Source organism: Urocampus carinirostris, chromosome 12 (assembly GCF_059441175.1).
Source record: "Urocampus carinirostris isolate Australia breed hairy pipefish chromosome 12, RoL_Ucar_1.0, whole genome shotgun sequence".
Taxonomy (NCBI): Eukaryota; Metazoa; Chordata; class Actinopteri; order Syngnathiformes; family Syngnathidae; genus Urocampus; species Urocampus carinirostris.
Window position 1 is genome coordinate 3,612,380 of NC_142360.1, and position 19,600 is coordinate 3,631,979.

General features: G+C 38.7%; 2 protein-coding genes across 7 annotated transcripts in view; one reads left to right on the top strand and one right to left on the bottom strand.

Moving 5' to 3' along the window:
* The window catches only part of LOC148354678 (CUGBP Elav-like family member 5), a 492,473-nt gene that overhangs the window by 436,055 nt on the left and 36,818 nt on the right, over positions 1 to 19,600 (top strand). The gene's annotated exons all lie outside the window — the stretch shown is intronic.
* On the bottom strand, positions 143 to 9,865 carry LOC148354680 (uncharacterized). The gene is made up of 5 exons (XM_088349934.1): positions 9,455 to 9,865; positions 6,968 to 7,126; positions 6,633 to 6,688; positions 2,733 to 2,843; positions 143 to 1,838 (listed from the first exon to the last, which is right to left on the bottom strand). The coding sequence occupies exons 1-5, from the start codon at positions 9,567 to 9,569 to the stop codon at positions 1,461 to 1,463; spliced, it is 819 nt and encodes a 272-aa protein (XP_088206060.1). The 5' UTR covers positions 9,570 to 9,865; the 3' UTR covers positions 143 to 1,460.

The window sequence follows — 19,600 nt, forward strand, 5'->3', positions numbered from 1 at the left end:
AGCTGTACGTATCTTTGTCTGCAATGGTGTGTTGTAGTTTCTACGCCACACGAAATGACATGGAAACCGAGCAGCCGCAAGTGAATTGAAGATTAATGATTTAAAGGTTTGCACAAGGAGGAAGGTGAAAAACAAACTCCGACAAGTTTCTATTCATGTTTTATTTTGTAATCAATACTTAAATAAACCATAACCAAAATAGGCACACTTTTATAATTGTATGTGTTATAAATGAAAATGAAAAATGAACCCCCTGCATGAAATGTCCCCTTTGCGCAAACGTTACTAAAACGTGGTCATATCTAATTTTTGCAGGAATAACAATAAAAGTAAAGCACGGAGCATTTGCACCTTATGTGTGAGGGGGAACATTTGATGCAAACAGGGGGCACCCGCGACCTATTGTGTGGTGCGCCTTGTGTAGGGTTAAATACAGAAATAGAACCAGCGACGGAGACTGCGCCTTTTAACAAGGTGTTCCCTATGGTCGAAAAAATATGGTAATTGGTTTGGCTCTCGCTAAATCAAACTTTTGTACCAGGCATACCATTCTCTTCCACTTTCATTGGGCTCGAACTTTGCGGTTGGATGAAATGGGAATCGAACCCGGGTCACGGCTGTAAGCGTGCCAAATCCTAACCACGGAACCACCAACAAAATACATGACATATGCAAAGGTGGTTGCCATTTTTCTGGAAAACCATGGTACTTTTCTGCGATTGCATATATACATTTAGATATATTATCATTTTATTTCATTTTTTTCTTCCAAATGTAAGTGCACTGTTCATTTATTTTACATGTAAGTCTGTCAACCATGAAAACAGAGACACGGTGTAGAAAAAGTATTCGCAACCTTTTGTTATAGTTTACATATATTATTTTACTAATTCTTTGAGACCAGGACATTCATCCAAAGGTTGACAAAAATTGAGAAGTCATCAACTGAATGATACCTTTACTTGACAATGCAACCTTTATAAACAATTTTCATAGTGCTGCTGCTGGCCTCTGCATGCGTTATTTTCTTTTCACATCGCGATATCTATCAGAAAGGCTACAGATGTCTTTCGGTCTCATCTGAGTCATCGTCCAGTCTCTGGAGTTCCCTTTAATTCTCAACGAAAGATCACAAGCGAATGGGATTTTGTCGGATACAGTGGCAACCACCAATGACAACAGAAAAAGACTTGTGTCTGTTTAGCCTTCTGGCACTATTCTCCACAATGTGGTTCATTGTGGGAATGTCTAGTGCCCTGAAGCTGTTTCTGGAACTATAGGTTTTAAACCACATTTTGTGTGACGCAGCTTTCATTCATGAGTTCCTTCAGAGCATTGGGAAATATGTGCTCGTCTTCGTACTCACCGTGTGGTAGTTACCGTTTGGAATGGTCAAACGATCAACAAACACATGACCTAGACAACTTCGAGTAGAGGCGAAAACAGCGCATATTTTTGCCCTATTTCGCCGACCTCCCCCAAAGTCCGGACATATGAAGAACACGAGAAATTGTGGTGATGTGAACTGAACAGCCAATACTGGCCAGGAACTTCTGCAGTTCTTTCAAAGTGGCCATGGGCCTTTTGACGGCCTCCCTGACCAGTTCCCTTTTGGTGTTTTCGTCGAGTTTGGACGGGCGTCCGGTTCTGGCTAACGTCACGGTGGAGCCGTTTTTCTTCCACTTGACGACGATGCTCTTCACTGTGCTCAAGGATATATTCAAGGCCTTGGAAATTTTTTTGTAGCCTTCTCCCGACTGATATCTTTCCACGATGAGATCGCGCCGATACTGAGGAAGTTCTCTGCTGTGGAAGCTTAATCGGGCATGGGCCTTCGGCTGCAAGAAAGAGAAAGGTTGACTTAAACACCAGAACTTTGCCTTTAATGCACCATCGATGCCCAGATAAGTTTAATACAGAAGCTGCAGTTATAGTTTGAGCCTGGGGATGCAGTCATGAGTAAAAAGTGAACAATTGCTAAATTGTTTGTGCTTTGTATTAAGGTTTTTAAAGTGCTCCTAGGGTTTTTAGCTAAGGTATTAAACTAGGGTTTCGGCTTGATACTACGGTTTAAAAGCAATCCTAGCGTTTTGGCCCCATATTAGGATTTTAAAGTATTCCAAGGGTTTCCAAAAAGGGTTTTGAACGAGGGTTAAGTCTTCATAATTGGGGTTTTAACGTAGAGTTGCAAACTAGGGTTGTTAAACAAAAGATTAAGGCTTGATATTCAGGGTTTAAAGCATGCTTAGGCTTTTAAACTAGGGTTTCAAACAAAGGTTTCAGCTTCATATTAGAGTTTTAAAGAATTAATATTCTAGGGTTTAAAACTTATGCACCGGCTTAATATGAGGGTTTTAAAGCGCTTAAGGGGGGTTTTGGACTACTGCTTTGGCTTTATTTAGGGTTTTAAGCTTTTGAGGGTTTTCCAACTAGGGTTGCAGCTTTGTATTACGGTTTTAAAGCATTTTGAGGGTTTGGAACCCGTGTTTCAAACTAAAGTCTGCGCTTCATATTAGGGTTTTAATGCATTTTTGTGGGGTATCAAAGTAGAGTGTTGGCTTCTTGTGAGGGTTTTAAAGTATTTTGGAAATCTTATTAGGGTTTTTAGGTGGTTTTATGGTTTTGGCTTCCTTTTTTACGAATTTAGTTTGGGTAAAAACATTGACAATGCAAAACTTTTTTCACAAGATTGTAAAGAAATCAGACATTTTAGTAAAAAAAAATGACATTACCACTTCACAACCCAAAGTTTCTTGGCTGTAGTAAATCAGCTCTGTTTCTGTCTCCATTTGCTTTTCTTTATCACACATTTCCAAGGAACCATGAGCTGCCAGGATAGAGTTCTGAAACAAAGAAAAGTTGAATATTTAGCTACTTACGGAAAAAAAAATTAACAAACTAAAAATTGTGTTTATGTAATCAAACACCTACTCACTTCTATAGTGGAGGTGTACAAATCACTTACTCCCTTCAGGCAAATGAATTATTTGCCTTGGGATTGTCATGTGATTAAAAAAAGAAAATATATATTATACAGTGTTCTCGTTTGCTAGACGCATCATTTTTGCTGGGGACGCATAGTGTCAAATCCTCGTGCGTCCCCAGGACGCAAATTTTTTGACACCAAATTGTCATTATTACCAAATTACTTTTTTTTTTGACAAAGATTTACCACACTCCAAACTTTTCGTCAGGCAGATCCGCCATTGTTGTTTTGGTCTCGCGCCAATCTTGGCAAACGAGATCTTGTTGCTTCGAAATAACGTCATTGTTTTGGTGGTTGTTGAGTGAAAGAGAAGTATGCCTCCGTAAAAACAGTTGGTATTAGGTGCAAATCAACAAAAAATTGGCAATTTCTTCAGTGTCGGTAATAAGTCGAAACATAATACAGAAAGTGGTAACAACGGCAATAATTCCGGCACGAAAAACGGCGGAGAAATTCTTCAGAAGACCGCGAAGGCAAAGAAATCACGTGTTTTGAAGCGTACGATTCGACGAAAGATAAACAAAAGAATACTCCTAGCAAGAAAAGGACCTTTCTGCCAAAATGGACTCAATTATATTCCTGGTTACGCTATGAGGAGGATGACCATGGAGGCTACATGTTCTGTGATGCGTGCACCCAGCGTGAACAAAAAAACTGGATTGCATAAATCATTTTACAATAGGAACTTTCAGAAAAGCACATTGGATCGGCCTAACGACAATGAAAACCACAAAGTAGCTATGGAAATTCCGTTGCTGCAATAGGACCTTGAGAAGGCATTACAACTGTGGCGGGACAGCAAACCACTAAGAACATATGAACTGAAAAATCTGAAGTGATTAAAACTGCATGAATATATAGACTAATATTTTAGCAATATTATTTTGTATATTATTATTATAATATTTTTGTGAACTGAAAAATCTGAAGTGATAACTGCTTTGTATTACCAATTGAGTGTGATGATTAAAACTGAATGCATATATAGATTTATATATTTATTTGTATATTTTTCGCCGATTTACAATTTCAACCTTGATAACACTAAATTTTGGGGACCTTTAGATCTCTCTTGGGACCCATAGATTTTTGAGCATGCGAGTCCCCGGGACCCATCACCTTTCAGAGGTAAAATGAACACTGATATATATCAAATTTCATTTATCTTTTCTACTAATTTGTACAGCTGAGATAAGCCACTTAAAAAATGAATAATTTTCTAAACCAAGGCATGTGTTAGTAAGTATTGCAGTAATTGTATAATCAGGGTCCCTACAGCTTAAGGCAAGTTAAATGCAAGACCTTTAAAGATTTGTTTTAAGCCTTTAGAAATCAAATTTAAGGTCAAGTCAACCAAAAACACACACACAATTAAAACATACAAAACAAAGAAACAAATATTTCTTGCATACCATGCATGGTGCCCCGTACACATGAACTGGCCCAGCTTTTAGCCATGGCAAAAAACGTTCATCGGACAGCCACTTCGCATTAAATTTACACTTCGCCATTGTCCAAAGTAAACGTTTCTGAAAGGTGCAACTGAAATCACATCACTGTTTTGATAGTTCCATTACTGTGGTCATAGGTAAATAGCTGACTTATTATAAATGACAATTGATGTTACTGAATCTTTAGTTCAAACAAATTTAGATCTTATTAATGTGCTCTTCTTTTTTAAGACTTTAGAGAAATAAGATAAGATATTTTAATGCCAATAAAGGACTTGTTATGAGAATAACAAATTCAATGCCTTTTGAGACTTTTTAAGGATCTGCTGGAACCCTGATAATATTTAGAAGTGACATTTTCAGATAATAAACACACCCATAAATATTTGCACTTTCATAAACAAGCGGTCTGCGCCTTTTTCCTCCATTCCTTCATTGGGATGAATTACCCATGTTCCTTTTAAATTAGGTAGAAATTTGTATAGAAAACATACACAAATAATAAACTCATAAATATTGCAATGGTTGTAACTAGTGTACATAGGATTAGTGGTGCAACAACGCATCAACAAAATCGATTAAAATCGATGATTAAAAGCATTGGCAATTAATTAGATCATCCATTCGTTGTACCACGTGAATTATGAGCCACCAAGAACGTTAAATCAATGTAAATTAGAGTGCACATCATTTCGTTGTGACGCTGGGAATTGTAATACTGCGTTGGTCCAACAGAGGGCGCCAAGAATGTTTTTATACAAAAGCTATGTTATTTTCTTGTTGGTGATAGGAATGAGTGGAGAGTTATTGTAAAAAGATAGTGGGATGTTTAGACATTCTAAGGGATGGGCAGGGCAGGTGTATTATGCGGCAGGGGTAAACCAGTGAAAGCTGTCAGGCCCTGCTGTTGAACATAAGAGTGTGTTGTGTCACCTTGACCCGAGTGACATGGCCACTTTCTTGTGTCCTGTTTCATCAGGAGGGACGAAAGCATGACCAACTTGGGTGCCGAGATGCCTAACTTGTTTGGGTTTTGGGGCATTAGGGTTGGCCATGGCCCAAAGATTTTTGTGTGTTTTTTTTTTTGCTAATTTTTCCTTTTTTTTTTTATTATTTTCTTTGTTTTTGTGTATGTGTTTGTCTTGCTGTCGGTCACGCCTGTCGAGGGATATGACCAGGGTAGATAGATAGACAGATTTTTTTTTATATATACAGTACTACATTTTGAACATCGCATCATTTACGAACAAAATTGACATGAAAGTTTCAACTTTGTAGTTTGACTGTTTCATCATATCAGAGTTAACAATTTTTAAGGGAATAAATAGAAATACGGAGAAAAAAGTATGAAATAAAGTAAAAAGAAAAATAGGATTCATGACAATGTTTAACTCTACTGAAGGGGCAAATTCTTGAGCATATATCATTTGCATATTGGCAATGTTTATCATATTCCAAAATTTAACCCCTAAGAACAAATTTGTTAACATTTTGAAGTGGGTTTGTTTACATTTTGGATTATTTTTTTGTGGATAAAAACAAAACAAATTTAAACGTATTGCTTTTTCTTTTTTGTTTTGTATGATAAGTCCAAATTTAATATGATCTGTAGATAAGGTGGTAGGAAAAGAGTATCTTACATTTGTGCAGGTGTATAGCATACATTTCTATGCATTTTTCTTTTTATCAAGTTGATTGATAAACACTTAGAATGTTTTTATTGTTTTATAGCATAGAATATTTTGTTTTGTGAACTATCGTCTATCTGTCCCAAACTTTAACATTTGAATGAATAGGAGGGAAATAAAAAAATCGGATTCATCGATAAAAAAATCATCCGATTCATCGATTATATAATTTATCATTAGTTGCATTTCTATGTATTATTTGTTATTGAAACATCCACTGCAGCCTGGTCATCCTGGAAGGGGATTACCTCATGTGCGGTCCCTTCTAATGGTTTCTTAATTTTCCTCATGTTGAGGTTTTTGAGTTTTTCCTTGCTCTCATGTAGGTTTTAGATCAGGGGATGGTGTAATAACAGTCTGGCTTGCAATAATCTGTGATCTGTGCAGCCCTTTGAGACTCTTTGTGATTAAGGGCTATACAAATAAACATGACTTGACTTGCATAAGATAAAAACAATTTCTTTCAAAGAAATCAACGTTTTAACTCCACTCAAAGAAATAGCTTACTTTATTCCCACATCCATTTCCAATGCTCGTCACGGTTCCAGACTCATGTGCAGGAACTGTAAACACGCAGATAAAAATGTTATCATTTCCATGCCAGAGATTTATGAAGTACTATTTTCCAATCCATAAAATCATAAAAAAACGTCTACACTTTTTAATGTACAGTGACTCGTACTCATCTGTTATATTACCAGACGCTTTGCATCGATATTGTTACTGCCTCTGTAATGTGTGATATTAAAATATATATGCATCATATTTTCTACAGTACTGAAATGTCCTTTTGAAGTGGCTCACGCGTACATTTCCCGCCTTTCTTGACATGTTAAGATTACCGTTAATGAGTATGTCATCAAAGTCAAAGTCCGACGATGGAGATGCATGTGATTCTCCAAGGTGGTCACCAGCCTCCCCTTGGTTTTCTTCCTTGACTTCAGTTTTAATGTTAACATACTCTGGGTCCTGCTGCTCTGATAGAACATTTTCACTGGAGTCTGTAGGACAAAAAGTGAAGTTGTGATTGCTCAAAGAATGCGTAATATACATATTTTACCGTCAATTTAAGTAACAAGTAGTGATGCACTTAATTTCCGTTTGTGAGGAAAAATACAACCGAAAAAGGCTTTGAAAGAACGTTTAAGGTGAGGCGAGCCATGTGAAGCCTGGGGGAAATTTGTTCATTACAATTTTTATTTTGAACACGAGTTATAAGGAGAAAGAGGTCAAAACGGGAGCCCTGTTTAGATTTTACCAACAAGACTTTCTCTCGTGTTTGCATATCCTTTTACTTTCTTGTTACAGAGTTCATACACCTTTTTTCTTGACCAACTTCAAAAACGTTTAAAGACTTTCAAAGCCAATTTCAATTTCACCAGTACCATTAAAAGAATAAATCTGGTGTAAATCGTGTATTTTGCAGAGCCACAAATATATCTGCGATTTAAATATGACACGTGATTTTTTAGAACTTGAGTAAATGCCATGAGGCTCTTTAACTTCACCCGGGGGAGTAAAAGCCCACATTAAACCCCACCCCCACATTTGCATATTAGCCTATTTTTATTACAGTGTGTATTTTCCGTAGCACTATGTAAATACTCTATAGCAAAACGTTATATTGGGTATTTTTGTATTCTATATCTTTATTTTATTGTTTAATTTTTCAACACAAGGATACAGCTGGAAATGTGATTTTCCCTACGGGGATGAATAAAGTATCTATCTATCTAAATCATGAATATATATACATTTGTGAATCTAAACAATAAGTGTGTAAATATTTTGAAGACATATCTCTCCCGATTTAAGTGTTGGGTAAAAATCCAGATTACATTTTCAGTTGCAGGAAGTTCTTGACGGTTAATAGGATTACGCCATACACACTAATGCCAGCTGCTGGTAATCTTTTAGGGAGAAGAAAATGCAATGGCCAAGCAGTGTTGGCCTCACATATAAATAGACTTGTTGAGAAACATGGCAACAGTGTCAAGTATTTACAAGCACTCAACTCCAAATTCAAGCACTCTGAATCTTTGAAAACAGAAATTTAAAATGCAAGCATTTTCAAGGATTTCAAGAAACTATTATTATTTTGGCTAATGTTTGCTATCTAATCCTACAAGGCACTTATACAGTTGATCCATTTCTATCCACAAACACATACTTTGTGTTACATTCACTCATACCTTGTAAGTATTTGCCTATTTACCATAATTATCTTAAAATGTATTGATTATTTTTCTCTTTCAAGTCTTTTAATACACTTTCATCCTTGAATGCCACGTTTAATCATGTTGTAAACGATGTTAACTCCAATAAAGACAATTTCTAGTTCTAATTACTACTGAACCATCATTATAAATGCTCTCCTTCTCTGGTTTTCTTGTCACTATTCACTCCCCTGGCCATTAATAGCAAAACTGCCCAGAAATATGTACTTATAAAAGGGGAAAGTGGCAGCACGGCGGCGCACAGTTCTGAGGTCATGGGATCGAACCTCCTGTGTGGAGTTTGCATGTTCTCCCCGTGCTTACATGGGTTTCCTCCGGGCACTCCGGTTTCCTCCCACTTTCCAAAACATGCATGTCAGGTTATTTGGCCGGTCCAAATTGTCCCTAGGTTTGAATGAGCGAGTGAGTTGTCTGTCTCTGTGACAGGCTGGCAACCAGTTGAGTGTCCCCAGCCCACTGCCCGAAGATAGCTGGGATGGGCTCCAGCACCCCCGCGACCCTACTGAGGATAAGCGGTGCAGATAATGGATGGAAAAAAGGGGAAAGCCTAATGTAGCAGCTACATGCTATCTAGTTTTTTATTACAAGCAGCCAAAAAGTACAAAACAATTACTTGTGTTCATTGCATTTTAGATCTCCCAAAACCTTTATGACTTATGAATCACATTCTTGTTGGATTAATTTTAGGCTCTTACGTGCCATTTTATTGTTGTGTAATATTGTAATATGACTGATGGTTATTGATCATTAATCTTACATAGTACCCATTTTAAGCAAGTAATGTTAAAATAAGTATTTTATTCAAACAGGTCAACTTCAGCTCATTGCTCTCCGTAGTAATGGTTGCAATTCTCCGTCTTGGGTAATAGTTAACCTTAAGGAACACAACGAGTTACCTATTTACTCACAGCAAGCCAGCGTATGTATAATGCAATGAATTTATTTTGGGTAAGAAGACAAAATTCTAAGGATTCCTTGAAAATTGCATTGTATTAATCTCGATTGCAAAACTTGATCTGCCCCTTATACTAAATGCATGCTCGCAAGATTCCAAACGGAAGAATATCTTATTAAAGTGATATCACATCCAACCTGTACTGTGCAACGCAACCCGATGCGGCTGGTGAGCAGCGTCTCCGTCCTCTTTCTCCTTTTCCAGTCGACACGCATTCTTTTCGGTTTCCCTTTTCATTCGTTTTGCAGACATCGCCAAAAAAAGCACTAAACCGTTTTCCGCTTCTTGACGTGCTGTCAAGAAGCTAGCCGTTCGAAGCTAGCAAGCTAAGCTAGGCTAACCTTTAAAGCTGTAAACATGCGTGGGCGTGAGATATCGCGAATTATTACAATTATTATGACGGTAACTTAGAAATCGGGTGTATTCCTTCGAAAGTCCAACGTCTTTGAGGTTAATTAGAGAAGAATAGCATTTAATGTAGCTCAGAGATGACATATACATGTACACCGAATGGGCAGTGACTGCGCTGTGAAATACTACGGAGATCCCGCTCAGACAAAACACATATACTAAAATAACGTTTATTCTATTCATGAATACCTGAAATTCACGTTGTAAGATACATTATAATTGTTAACATTTATTTTTTAAATACACTGTGGTATTGTTTCGTTGTTTTGACTGAGAAGAAGTGATTATATTTTGACAAGGTTGAACTGGTAGCAGGGTTTGGGAGGGCGTCTGTGTATATTTGTTGGACACAACTTTTTATGTATTTAGAATAATGAAATATTAAAACTTTAATTCAATTAATTTGAATAGTTATAGGGAGGACATCAAAATCAAATCACATTTCTTTGTATAGCCCTTTATCACAAGGAGTCTTAAAGGACTGCATGGACCCAAAGGTTATTGCAAAGTACCTTTTCTCTTTTCCCCTCTCTCTCTTTCTCTTTTCCCCTCTCTTTCTCTTCTCTCTCTCTTTTCTCCCATTTTTTGCCTCTTTCTCTCCCTTTTTAATTTCCTCTCTCCCTTGCTCTAGTTTTTTCTCTCTTTCTCCTTCTTTCTCTATTTGCCTCTTTTTCTTCTATTCTCATTTTTTTCTCTTTTTTGCTCTAGCTTTTTTATATACTCCTGTCTCTCTCCCTTTTCTTCTCGTTTTTTCTTCTTTTTCCTCAACATTCCTTTCTCTTTATCTCACTCTTTCTCTATTTCTCGCTCCCCCCCCCTCTTTGTCTCATCTACGAGTCCGGCCCCCAGAGAGCCCTTCTCCATCTAGTGCAATATTTTTCAAAAAATTGAATTTATTAACATTATCGATGTCGTAAACATGCTAGCATTAGCGGCTAGCACCCAAATGCTTAGTCAGAGTGTATATTATTTATTGCCTAGTGGTCTCCAACGTTTGCCAAGCTTAGAGCTACTTTTTGTTACTAATTAGCAGGAATGGAACCCAGGTTGATATTTATTTCTAAAATAGAAACTCATCATGTAATTACTTTGTTATTCCTATTTTATTACCAGGTTATTTATTGGGATGTAAGTTAAATAGTCTCAGTCAACCACTAAAACAATAATTTTACTACAAAATTGCAATCGTCTATTTTCAGAACAGCTCCGCACTTAGCTCTCCTCAAAGGTGCCCGCAGGCACTAGGTTGGAGACCCCTAATCTACCATATTATAGTTAGAAGATTTGTCATTGTTTGGATATTTTGCATGCAAGTGAGTTGCATCAATGTTAAAAGTATTCCTACACAAAGATGCGCGAAGAAATAGTACTCTGTATAACGCCTGAATTTTAATGTTATGTTTTCGAGGAATGAAAAGTGCTCAAATTTTGTGTGTAGTGCTTTTAAATGCTTAAAATTGTTGCTATGTACTTCAACAAGTCTGCTTAAAATGACCATGACACTGTTGTCTAGTGGCTTCGCTCTGCCATTGCATTTCTTCCCTCGAGATTGACTGCAGTCGGCATTACTCTGGACGGCATTATCCTATGAGGCATCATAGCAAAATGCAAGATAGATAGAAAAAAGGATACAGAGAAAGAGAGAGAAAACAAGCAAGAGGTAGAGGGAGAACAAGTTAGAGAAAGAGAGAAATAATAAGAACAACCAGGAGGGAGAGAATGAGAAAGAAAAAAAGGAAAATAAATATCTTGCTAGTGAACGAGAGAGAAAACAAGAGAGAGAAAAATAGAGACAGTTAAAAGAAAAAGAAAGAACAAGAAACAGGCAGAAATAGAGAGGGAAAGCGAGAAATAGAGATATTCATGAAAAAGAGAGGGGGACGGAGAGGGAGGGAGAGAAAGAGAGAGGGAGAAATAGGGATGGAAAGAGAGAATTGGAGATATTCATGGGGAGAGAGAGACATAGAAAGGGGGAGAGAAAAATAAAAAGATAAATGGAGAGAGAGACCAAGAACATCAGAATGAGACAAAGACAGAGAATAAAAGACAACATGAGAAAGAGGGGGAAACATAAAAACAGAAAGAGTGAGACAAAGAGAACTAGAAATACAAAAAAAGAGAAGGGGAAAGAAAAGCAGAAAGGGAGAGAAACGGGGAGAAGAGAATGACAAGGACAGAGGCACATAGACAAAGAAATCGAGAAAAAGAGAGTAAAACTGAAAAAGAGAGAGTCAGAAATTGAATGATTAAGAGAGAAGGACACAGAAAGAGACTGGTAAAAAGAAAGGGAGAGAGAGCAAAAGCAATACAGCTCCAGATGCTTTGTGAGTGGCTTGGCCTGGCTTTGGCTAAATCAAGTGGACATATTTAGAACTGCAGCTTGATTTTCCCTTGCACTTCTTTCGCAAGATGGATCCAATCTGTTGGTGGGCCTCATCCAGCCCGCTGCCCACATGCTTGACACCCCTGCTGTATACATCCTGTGCCTATTCAGCTTCCTTTATTGAGAAAAGGTGGGAGGAAGAGCTGCGAGCATCCCTCTACAAAGCGAGAAGAGAAATAAATAATACAGCACGGCAGTCTTTGTTGTGTGCCGCTTATCCCAACTTTGTCAAGCACCCAAATGATTTGTACCACTTTGCAAACTTTGAGCCAATCACTGTCAAGCTCAAGCACACTGATTCCCTGCATAAAGCTCACTGCACTTCATGAAATTATTTTCTTTCCCCATCTCGGTCTCTTAAATTAAAATTCCGCTCGCCTCCTTGCGAGTAAGGCAGTTTGTCTTTTATCCGCTGCAAGTCCTGGTGGTCCTGCCTCCGGTAATTCGGTACAGTCAGTGAATTTGTATTTACAGAAGAGACACAATCAATGCAACATGACCCCAATTAACCTCGTTTTTTCTAACCTGGTGCCAAGAGGCTTGAGAAAAAAAATGAGGCGGGAATATAGTGCGCTGCTTGTAAAGGGGAGATGCCTAATGTGTTTACATACTTTTTCTTTAAAAACATTGAAGCTCTAAACTTAGAGATGCAAATCATCACATTGTGTTGATTAAGTGTCCACTATAGTAGTGCATGTGAGTGATCTATCAGGGAGTTCAATTAATACATGAATGTAAATAGATACGTAAAAAATACTGTCAGGACCAGAACGGACACAGGACCCACTTGCGTTTCGTTTCCCTCAGTTTTATTGGAAGAAAGTAAAGGATTGCAGCCACGCTCCGGTGATTGCTGGACGCGGGAAGCAGGTCGCTCTGAACGCGGAAGTGGAACTTCTGTGGCAAGCGATGGCGGTGTCGGGAAAGGAGCACGGGTCAGTAGCCGGGACAGGAGAGCAAAAATGTGGTCCGGGGCGGAAGCGAGTCATAATCCGGGAAAGGAGAGTAGACGTGGTCAGGATCAAAAACCGGGTCAAAACCGGGGAACAGACGGGAGCAAAAACAGGGTCGAAAAAAGTTTGCCTAGAGTAAACTGAGGTTCGCAGACGGACTGACCCCAGGTGACAGGAGTGGGTTTAAATAGGGACAGGGAGCCAATCAGAGTCCGAGGCAGTTGGCACCAAATGAGCGGGCACAGGTGCATCACATTGGTAATCATGACAAATACATTAAAAAATACTTATATAAATGCATAAATAAATTAATACATACATAACACAAACATACATACATACATGCATGGAATCTATTATATACATAATACTACATACATTAATGAGTTAGATTTTAGTTAATTCAAACCAGGAGTCTCAAACGTGGTGCCCCCCCAAGTATAGTTGAGGTGCCCGAGGACCTATTTTGAAAATACCTCACCAGTGCTGGGTCATTGTGATTTTCTAGTGAAATTATTTTTTGTATTGGTTGACTGAGTCCATTAAGCACCTATTTTTAATAATTAACCCCGTAGTAACAGAACAGCAACTTTTGCCATTATACCCTGGAGATCAGAATTAGAGAACAATTTACAAACAATTGAATAATTTGGGAAGAAATGGCATCTTCACTACTCAACAGTTTAAGTGTCAAGAACCGGAACAGGATCAGGACCCAAACGAGTGACGTTCTCACACAAGCCTTTTATCTTACGGGAAATGGGGAGACATGCACGTAAGGCTGCGGTCTGGCTTGGAAAGACAGGAAGCCAGAGACCGACGAGATCGATTCCAATTGCCCGTGTTGATATTGGACAGATGGGGTCGATACCGGACAGGACGGGACAGACAGGATAGATAACGAATCCGGATATCGAAAATAAAGAGGAGAAACTAGACGGGAACGAAAACTGGAGAAAATAATAAACAGGACGAAAATAGATAGAAACGAAAATGGAAAACGAAAGTATAGAAGACAAAATAAACGGGAACAATACCGGACAGGAAATACCAACAGGAACAGGACCGAGTCGAAACCCACGTTTTGCGGGGCAGAAGTTCAATGACGGGCTGGCAAAGGAAGCGTTAGAGAGCTGAGCTTAAAAGAGACAGAAAGCCAATCTGTCAACGAGCCGCAGCTGGCGCCACACGGGCGGGGCCAATTGGGCGCCATGGCAACTGTGACATTAAGGACATTTTGTTGTGTCCATAAGGCCTTTGAACAAATACCTTGTACTTTCAGAGACGGATGTGAAATATTATGTTTTTTCCCCCAAAATGTCTTAAAGGTATTGCAAATTATAACACAAACGTTTTCTAGTACATACATATTTTCTTGCCAAAAATGCACTGATCAAAATTAGAGAACACATACAGGTGCCTCCCACCTAGTGGTGCTAATCTGGCAAATAGTGCTAATTCCATTGGTTATCAGTCAACCCCGATTTAAACGGCATTCTAACTGGCATTTTCACTGATTTTGCAAGATGGTGGCTGTTCTAAAATGACAGAAAGCCTCTGACAGCAGGTTGTCCAGATGAAAACGAAAGGGATTACCCACCAGCCATAACAAGACAAGTTGATCGTTCCAAATCTGTGGTTTCAAGAATAATGAATCTTTTCAAAACTACAAATTTATTCAAGTCGTCCAAAAAGGCTGGTCATCCTCGGGAGACAAATGCAAAAAAGGACAGGCCAATGCGAAGGATGTCAATGGGTTAGATCTCGAAACGTGAATCGATATCACTCTGTTATTGTCTTTCGTGAGTATATTTTTGTATTTTAATGAATCTGACATGCATGAAGCTGCACTATTTATCTCTTTTCAAGACTTGTGCGTAGATGCTCGTTTTCCATTGTACGCAAGCGCCCACTGATTACCTTTTATTATTCAGCACGGCGTACCATTAATCCTTCTCAGAAAGCCGAGCTTTTTTTTGCCACATTTCAAGGACCGGCATAAAAATCAAATGTTTTATTTCCCTCCACCTTCATTAATATGACTCACGCCAGCCTCGGGAGCAACTACATTCTATTTTTTTTCTATTTACCGCACTTGCGGCAATGACTTATTTAGACTTGGATGAAGAACCGCGAAGCGTGAAGGAGATGGAAGGGTTTTAAATTTACTGAGAGAGACATTTTAATCGAATGCTTCTCTGTCGCCATGGTAACCATCAGGTGGGAGGGTTAAAATTGTTATTTTTTTATTTTATTTATTTATGTTTTTAGTAATCAATCATTTATTTTAGTCCCTCCGTCATGGTACGCTTGTGATTGTTCTATCAATTTTCAATGTTTTGTGTAAATTCCGTACATCGTCTTTGTCACGACCAGAACGGAGACAGGACCCACTTGCGTTGCGATTCTCACAAGTTTTATTGGAATTGGGCGAGCGATGGCGGTGTCAGGAACGGAAACGGGTCAGTAGCCAGGACAGGAGAGCAAAAACGTGGTCGGGGTCGGAAGCGAGTCGGAAGCCAGGAGAGTAGACGTGGTCGGGTACAAAAAGAGGTCGAAAGCCGGGAAGGGAGAGTAGATGTGGTCAGGATCAAAACCGGGTCCAAGCCGGGGGAAGAGACAGGAGCAAAAAACAGGTGGGAGCAATGTTCCTTCTAATTTTCTACGGGTCTGAACGTTCACACAAAGTCGGTGAGCAACGCTTGAAACAACAGTGAGCAACCATAATCCCAAGTGTGGCAAGATAATTAATTATCAAACATGTCCCAAACTTGACATCAAGTTACATGTTGCTGAGTTTCCGCCAATGCAAAATTATTTTTCTCTTTTGAATGAATTGACTCATGTACTATTGCAAAGGTTGTACGGCCTACAAATCTTCCAATGTGGCGCAGTGTAACCATGATGCACAGTTGATTGTGTGATCTTATAAGCCAACTACTGTGTGTATAACCTGTGTGTGTATTAACATTTTTGGGGGCTTATTTAGTCGGTTGTAAGATACAGAACTGAAGTGGAAGTACAATGTCGGCAACAAGATTCACTTGATATAATTGGAAATTATTTGAATGCAACACAACTTTTTCTTTTTTTTTTTCCGTGTTTTTTTTCCACTTTTTTTTTAAATTCCGTTAAAAAAAATCTCATTGTGTTTATTTTTTCAGAGCTGTTACTTTTTTCTTTTTGTTCTCTATTTATTTTTTTCCTATATTTCTTTCTTTTCTTTTTTTCTGGCTTTTTTCTAAATGTTTCCCTCTTTTTTTCTCTTCCTTTTTTTTCTTTTTTTCACTACTTTTTCATTTTGCTATTTTTTTTCTTTTTTGTTCTATACCCCCCTTCCTTTAAGTCATTTTGTGCATGATTTTACATAATATTTGGTCATTTTGGGATTAAAGAAGCAAAAACAACCTGAAGAGCCGTTTAGGACCCAAAAGAGCCGGTTCCTTTTAGTGAGCCAAGCCGAAGAAGCCGGTTCTCGACAAACTCTACTGACTTTACTTTTCAACTTCGTTCGACATTGACTTCAAAATGTACCGCATTTAGGACACAACGTCAGGGGAACCCGTGTATTTTTACCTTCATGCGCTGTAACTTTGACTTAAGTCGCTTCTTCATCAGTAATTTTGAGCCGTCATTTTTGTGCGCTGGCTCGATTTTCTTGTGCGCGGAGAATGTGCGAGCAGTGCGCAATTGCGCACGCGCGCAGCTTAGAGGGAACACTGGGTGGGAGTCAGGGTTGAGAAAGTCTTGCCTAGTGTTAACTGAGGTTTGCAGACAGACTGACAAAAGGGGACGGATAGGAGTGGGTTTTAATAGGGACAGGGAGCCAATCAGAGTCCGAGGCAGTTGGCGCCAAATGAGCGGGCACAGGTGATTCACATCGGCAATTATGATAGTCTTAAGGTTTTCTTCAGTTAGATCTAGTTAATGTTCAAACATTGTGTTTTATATTCTCGTCATTTTGGCACTCCCGCTATCGTTATATCAACATGTGAGTATATATTCAGCAACTTTTTATTTTTATGTTTAGTTTAGTTGGAGCCTGTTAATCTTTCAACTTTATGATTCATGGTCTCGTCTTGGCACTTCCGTTATTGTTTTTTAAAGTGTGGGTATATGTCGTACACAATTTTACTTTCATGTTTTGTTCAGTTAGAGCGAGTTAGTGTTCCAGCATTGTATTTCATGGTCACCTCATTTCTGTTCTTTTATAATTTTTATGTCTGAATGTATGTTCTACTTCATCGAACTTTTATGTTTTGTTTCACTACAGCTTTTCAGTGTGCCTACAATTTATTTTACAGTCTTGCTGTTTTGGCACTCTCGTTACTGTTATGTCAATGTGTGAGTATTTGTTCGTCGTCTTCCCCTTTTCATGTTTTGTACATTAGAGCTTGATGCTGTGTCTGCATTATGAATGATTGCACTCTTGTTAAAGCTCTGTCATGTTTGGGAATGTTTTTCGTGTCTTCACTTTCATGTTTTATTCTGTTGGATGTGGTTGATGTTGGTCATTATGTAGTTGTTCTATCCGCACATTAGTTTGTTGACTGCGTCCTCTTCCTTTTGTGTTTTGTTCCGTTAAAATAGAAGCTACCCCAACATATTTTAGCAGCGGAAGAATACATACACAATTTACGGTTTTTATTTTCAATCAGCATTAAACGATTTTAATGCAAAATGCATAATTAGACACAACATATTTTAACAAATTGCAGAAAGCCTTACCAGAGCCAATATAATAAGTCCAAGCACTGAAACCACTTTTGATACGTACAAATTTTGCCTCCACAAACTTCTGTGATTCGTTTTTCATTATTTTCATGTCTGCAAAGTAGATGCAAGGTTTTACATATGCTCAAAGGTTGTCTTTAATTTTTTAATTTTTCATTTTAATATCTAGTATTTGAAGCTTTACAATTATTTGCAGGACACATTTCTGGAATTTTCTTCTTCTTCTTTGGTACAGTTTAAGTTCTAGCACTTATTGTGCTTAAGCTACGATGTGGTTTTATATTTTATATTTCTTTTACATCCTGCCTTTATATTATCAAATTGTGCTAATGCTAGTAATAGAACCGGCCCCTTTTTTTATGAACTCCCATCACGGCCTTAGCGCTTATCATATTACACCTTGAAGAAGCCGCAAGTCGACCCCAGAGAACGTTAACCGTTCCCTGGCATAGCTGACCCCCCTGAAAGCCGGCTATAGTCGATGATGGAGCGTCTGCATTACTAGGGGCCGGGGTGGGCGCACATAGGGGCCATACGGGCCCTCGCCGACTTAGCACCAAAACGGTCTCTTGGGGCTCGACAGAGGAACAGACGCAACTGGCAAGATAATAAATCACAAACCCGAAGAAGCGAGGTTAAGAAAAAAGAAACGAGCGTAAAAGCTCTCGGTGGGACACGAATTTTTCCCGGGGTCAACGTAGTTGTAGATCTGATCATGGAGCTCTTTTTCATGTTAACATTCAATCTTTTCCTAACTCCTCTTTCTGTTGATATTTGGCTAAATGTGAAGGATTTGCTCATCTTTGATGTTATAGCAAATAGGTAAAGAGCAGTCAAGGTCACAACAGGAGATTTGGATAGAGGGGCTGGCAGGAAGAGGTGGGCGTGGCCAATATATTGCAAAAAACCCTGTTTGAAATATTGAGCGGAAAATTGAAATTTTTCGGGGGGGCGCGCGGGGGTTGGGGGTGCGTGATGGTGTTGTATCTTAATTTAGGAATTATTTTAGAGATATTGTTCACGCTAGATCCTGAAAAGAAAGTATCAGAAGTAATTGTGGGTTGGGAAATATTCTGCGATCCACCTTTATTCTACTACATTTTGGACATTTTTTTGTAGTAAAATAAGATAATGAGTCTACTTTTTTGTTTGTCAATATTCTAACTAGAGTTTTCTTTTCATAGTTTATTACTATGGATAGTTTACAACTACAGTTCGCTCCACTGTACACATTTAGATGAAGTTATCTCCGTGGGACCAGAATCCCGTTTTCGATGGGGGACCCCCCCACAGTCTTGTTCAGTACTCCACGCATAATTTTTACTCGGATTTAAATAACCGTGCATGGTTCTTTAGGGTTTACGCTGAGAATTATGCAAATTTAACCCAGCAACGTACAGCATATTTACCATCTTATTACCATAAACTTCGCGTGAATCGGATGGGATTGTTTACCTTTTGTGGACCACCTCTCGAGTGAGGTCCTTTCCTCCTTTTTCCGTCCAATCAGAGCTTGAGGTATGAGATGGCAAGGCGGTCCTCAGGGAACCGTACTCGAAAACCGGCCCTCTTTTCCTGAGGGACCATTACGCCGTGAGTATCTGCTCAAAATACTTTGCAGTCGCTAGCATTCAGTGGAACCTCTTGATAGGAGCACCTCTGAACAAGAGAGTTTCGGTATACCGGTTATTTTATGAACAAAAATCTTGCTCACGGAGAAAAATCCAGTTCATAAATAGTGCCATATGCTACCACCAGAGACCGCTCACTGCTCATGGCCGCTTACTGTTAGTATCAACTCG

Bases quoted from the DNA above. Each gene is read 5' to 3' on its own strand.
- LOC148354680 (XM_088349934.1), bottom strand. From the start codon at position 9,569: ATGTCTGCAAAACGAATGAAAAGGGAAACCGAAAAGAATGCGTGTCGA. The intron at 6,689-6,967 runs GTAATCTTAACA...GCGTGTTTACAG, and splicing joins TGATGACATACTCATTAACG to TTCCTGCACATGAGTCTGGA. The intron at 1,839-2,732 runs GTAATGTCATTT...TCTTTCTTGCAG, and splicing joins AAACTTTGGGTTGTGAAGTG to CCGAAGGCCCATGCCCGATT.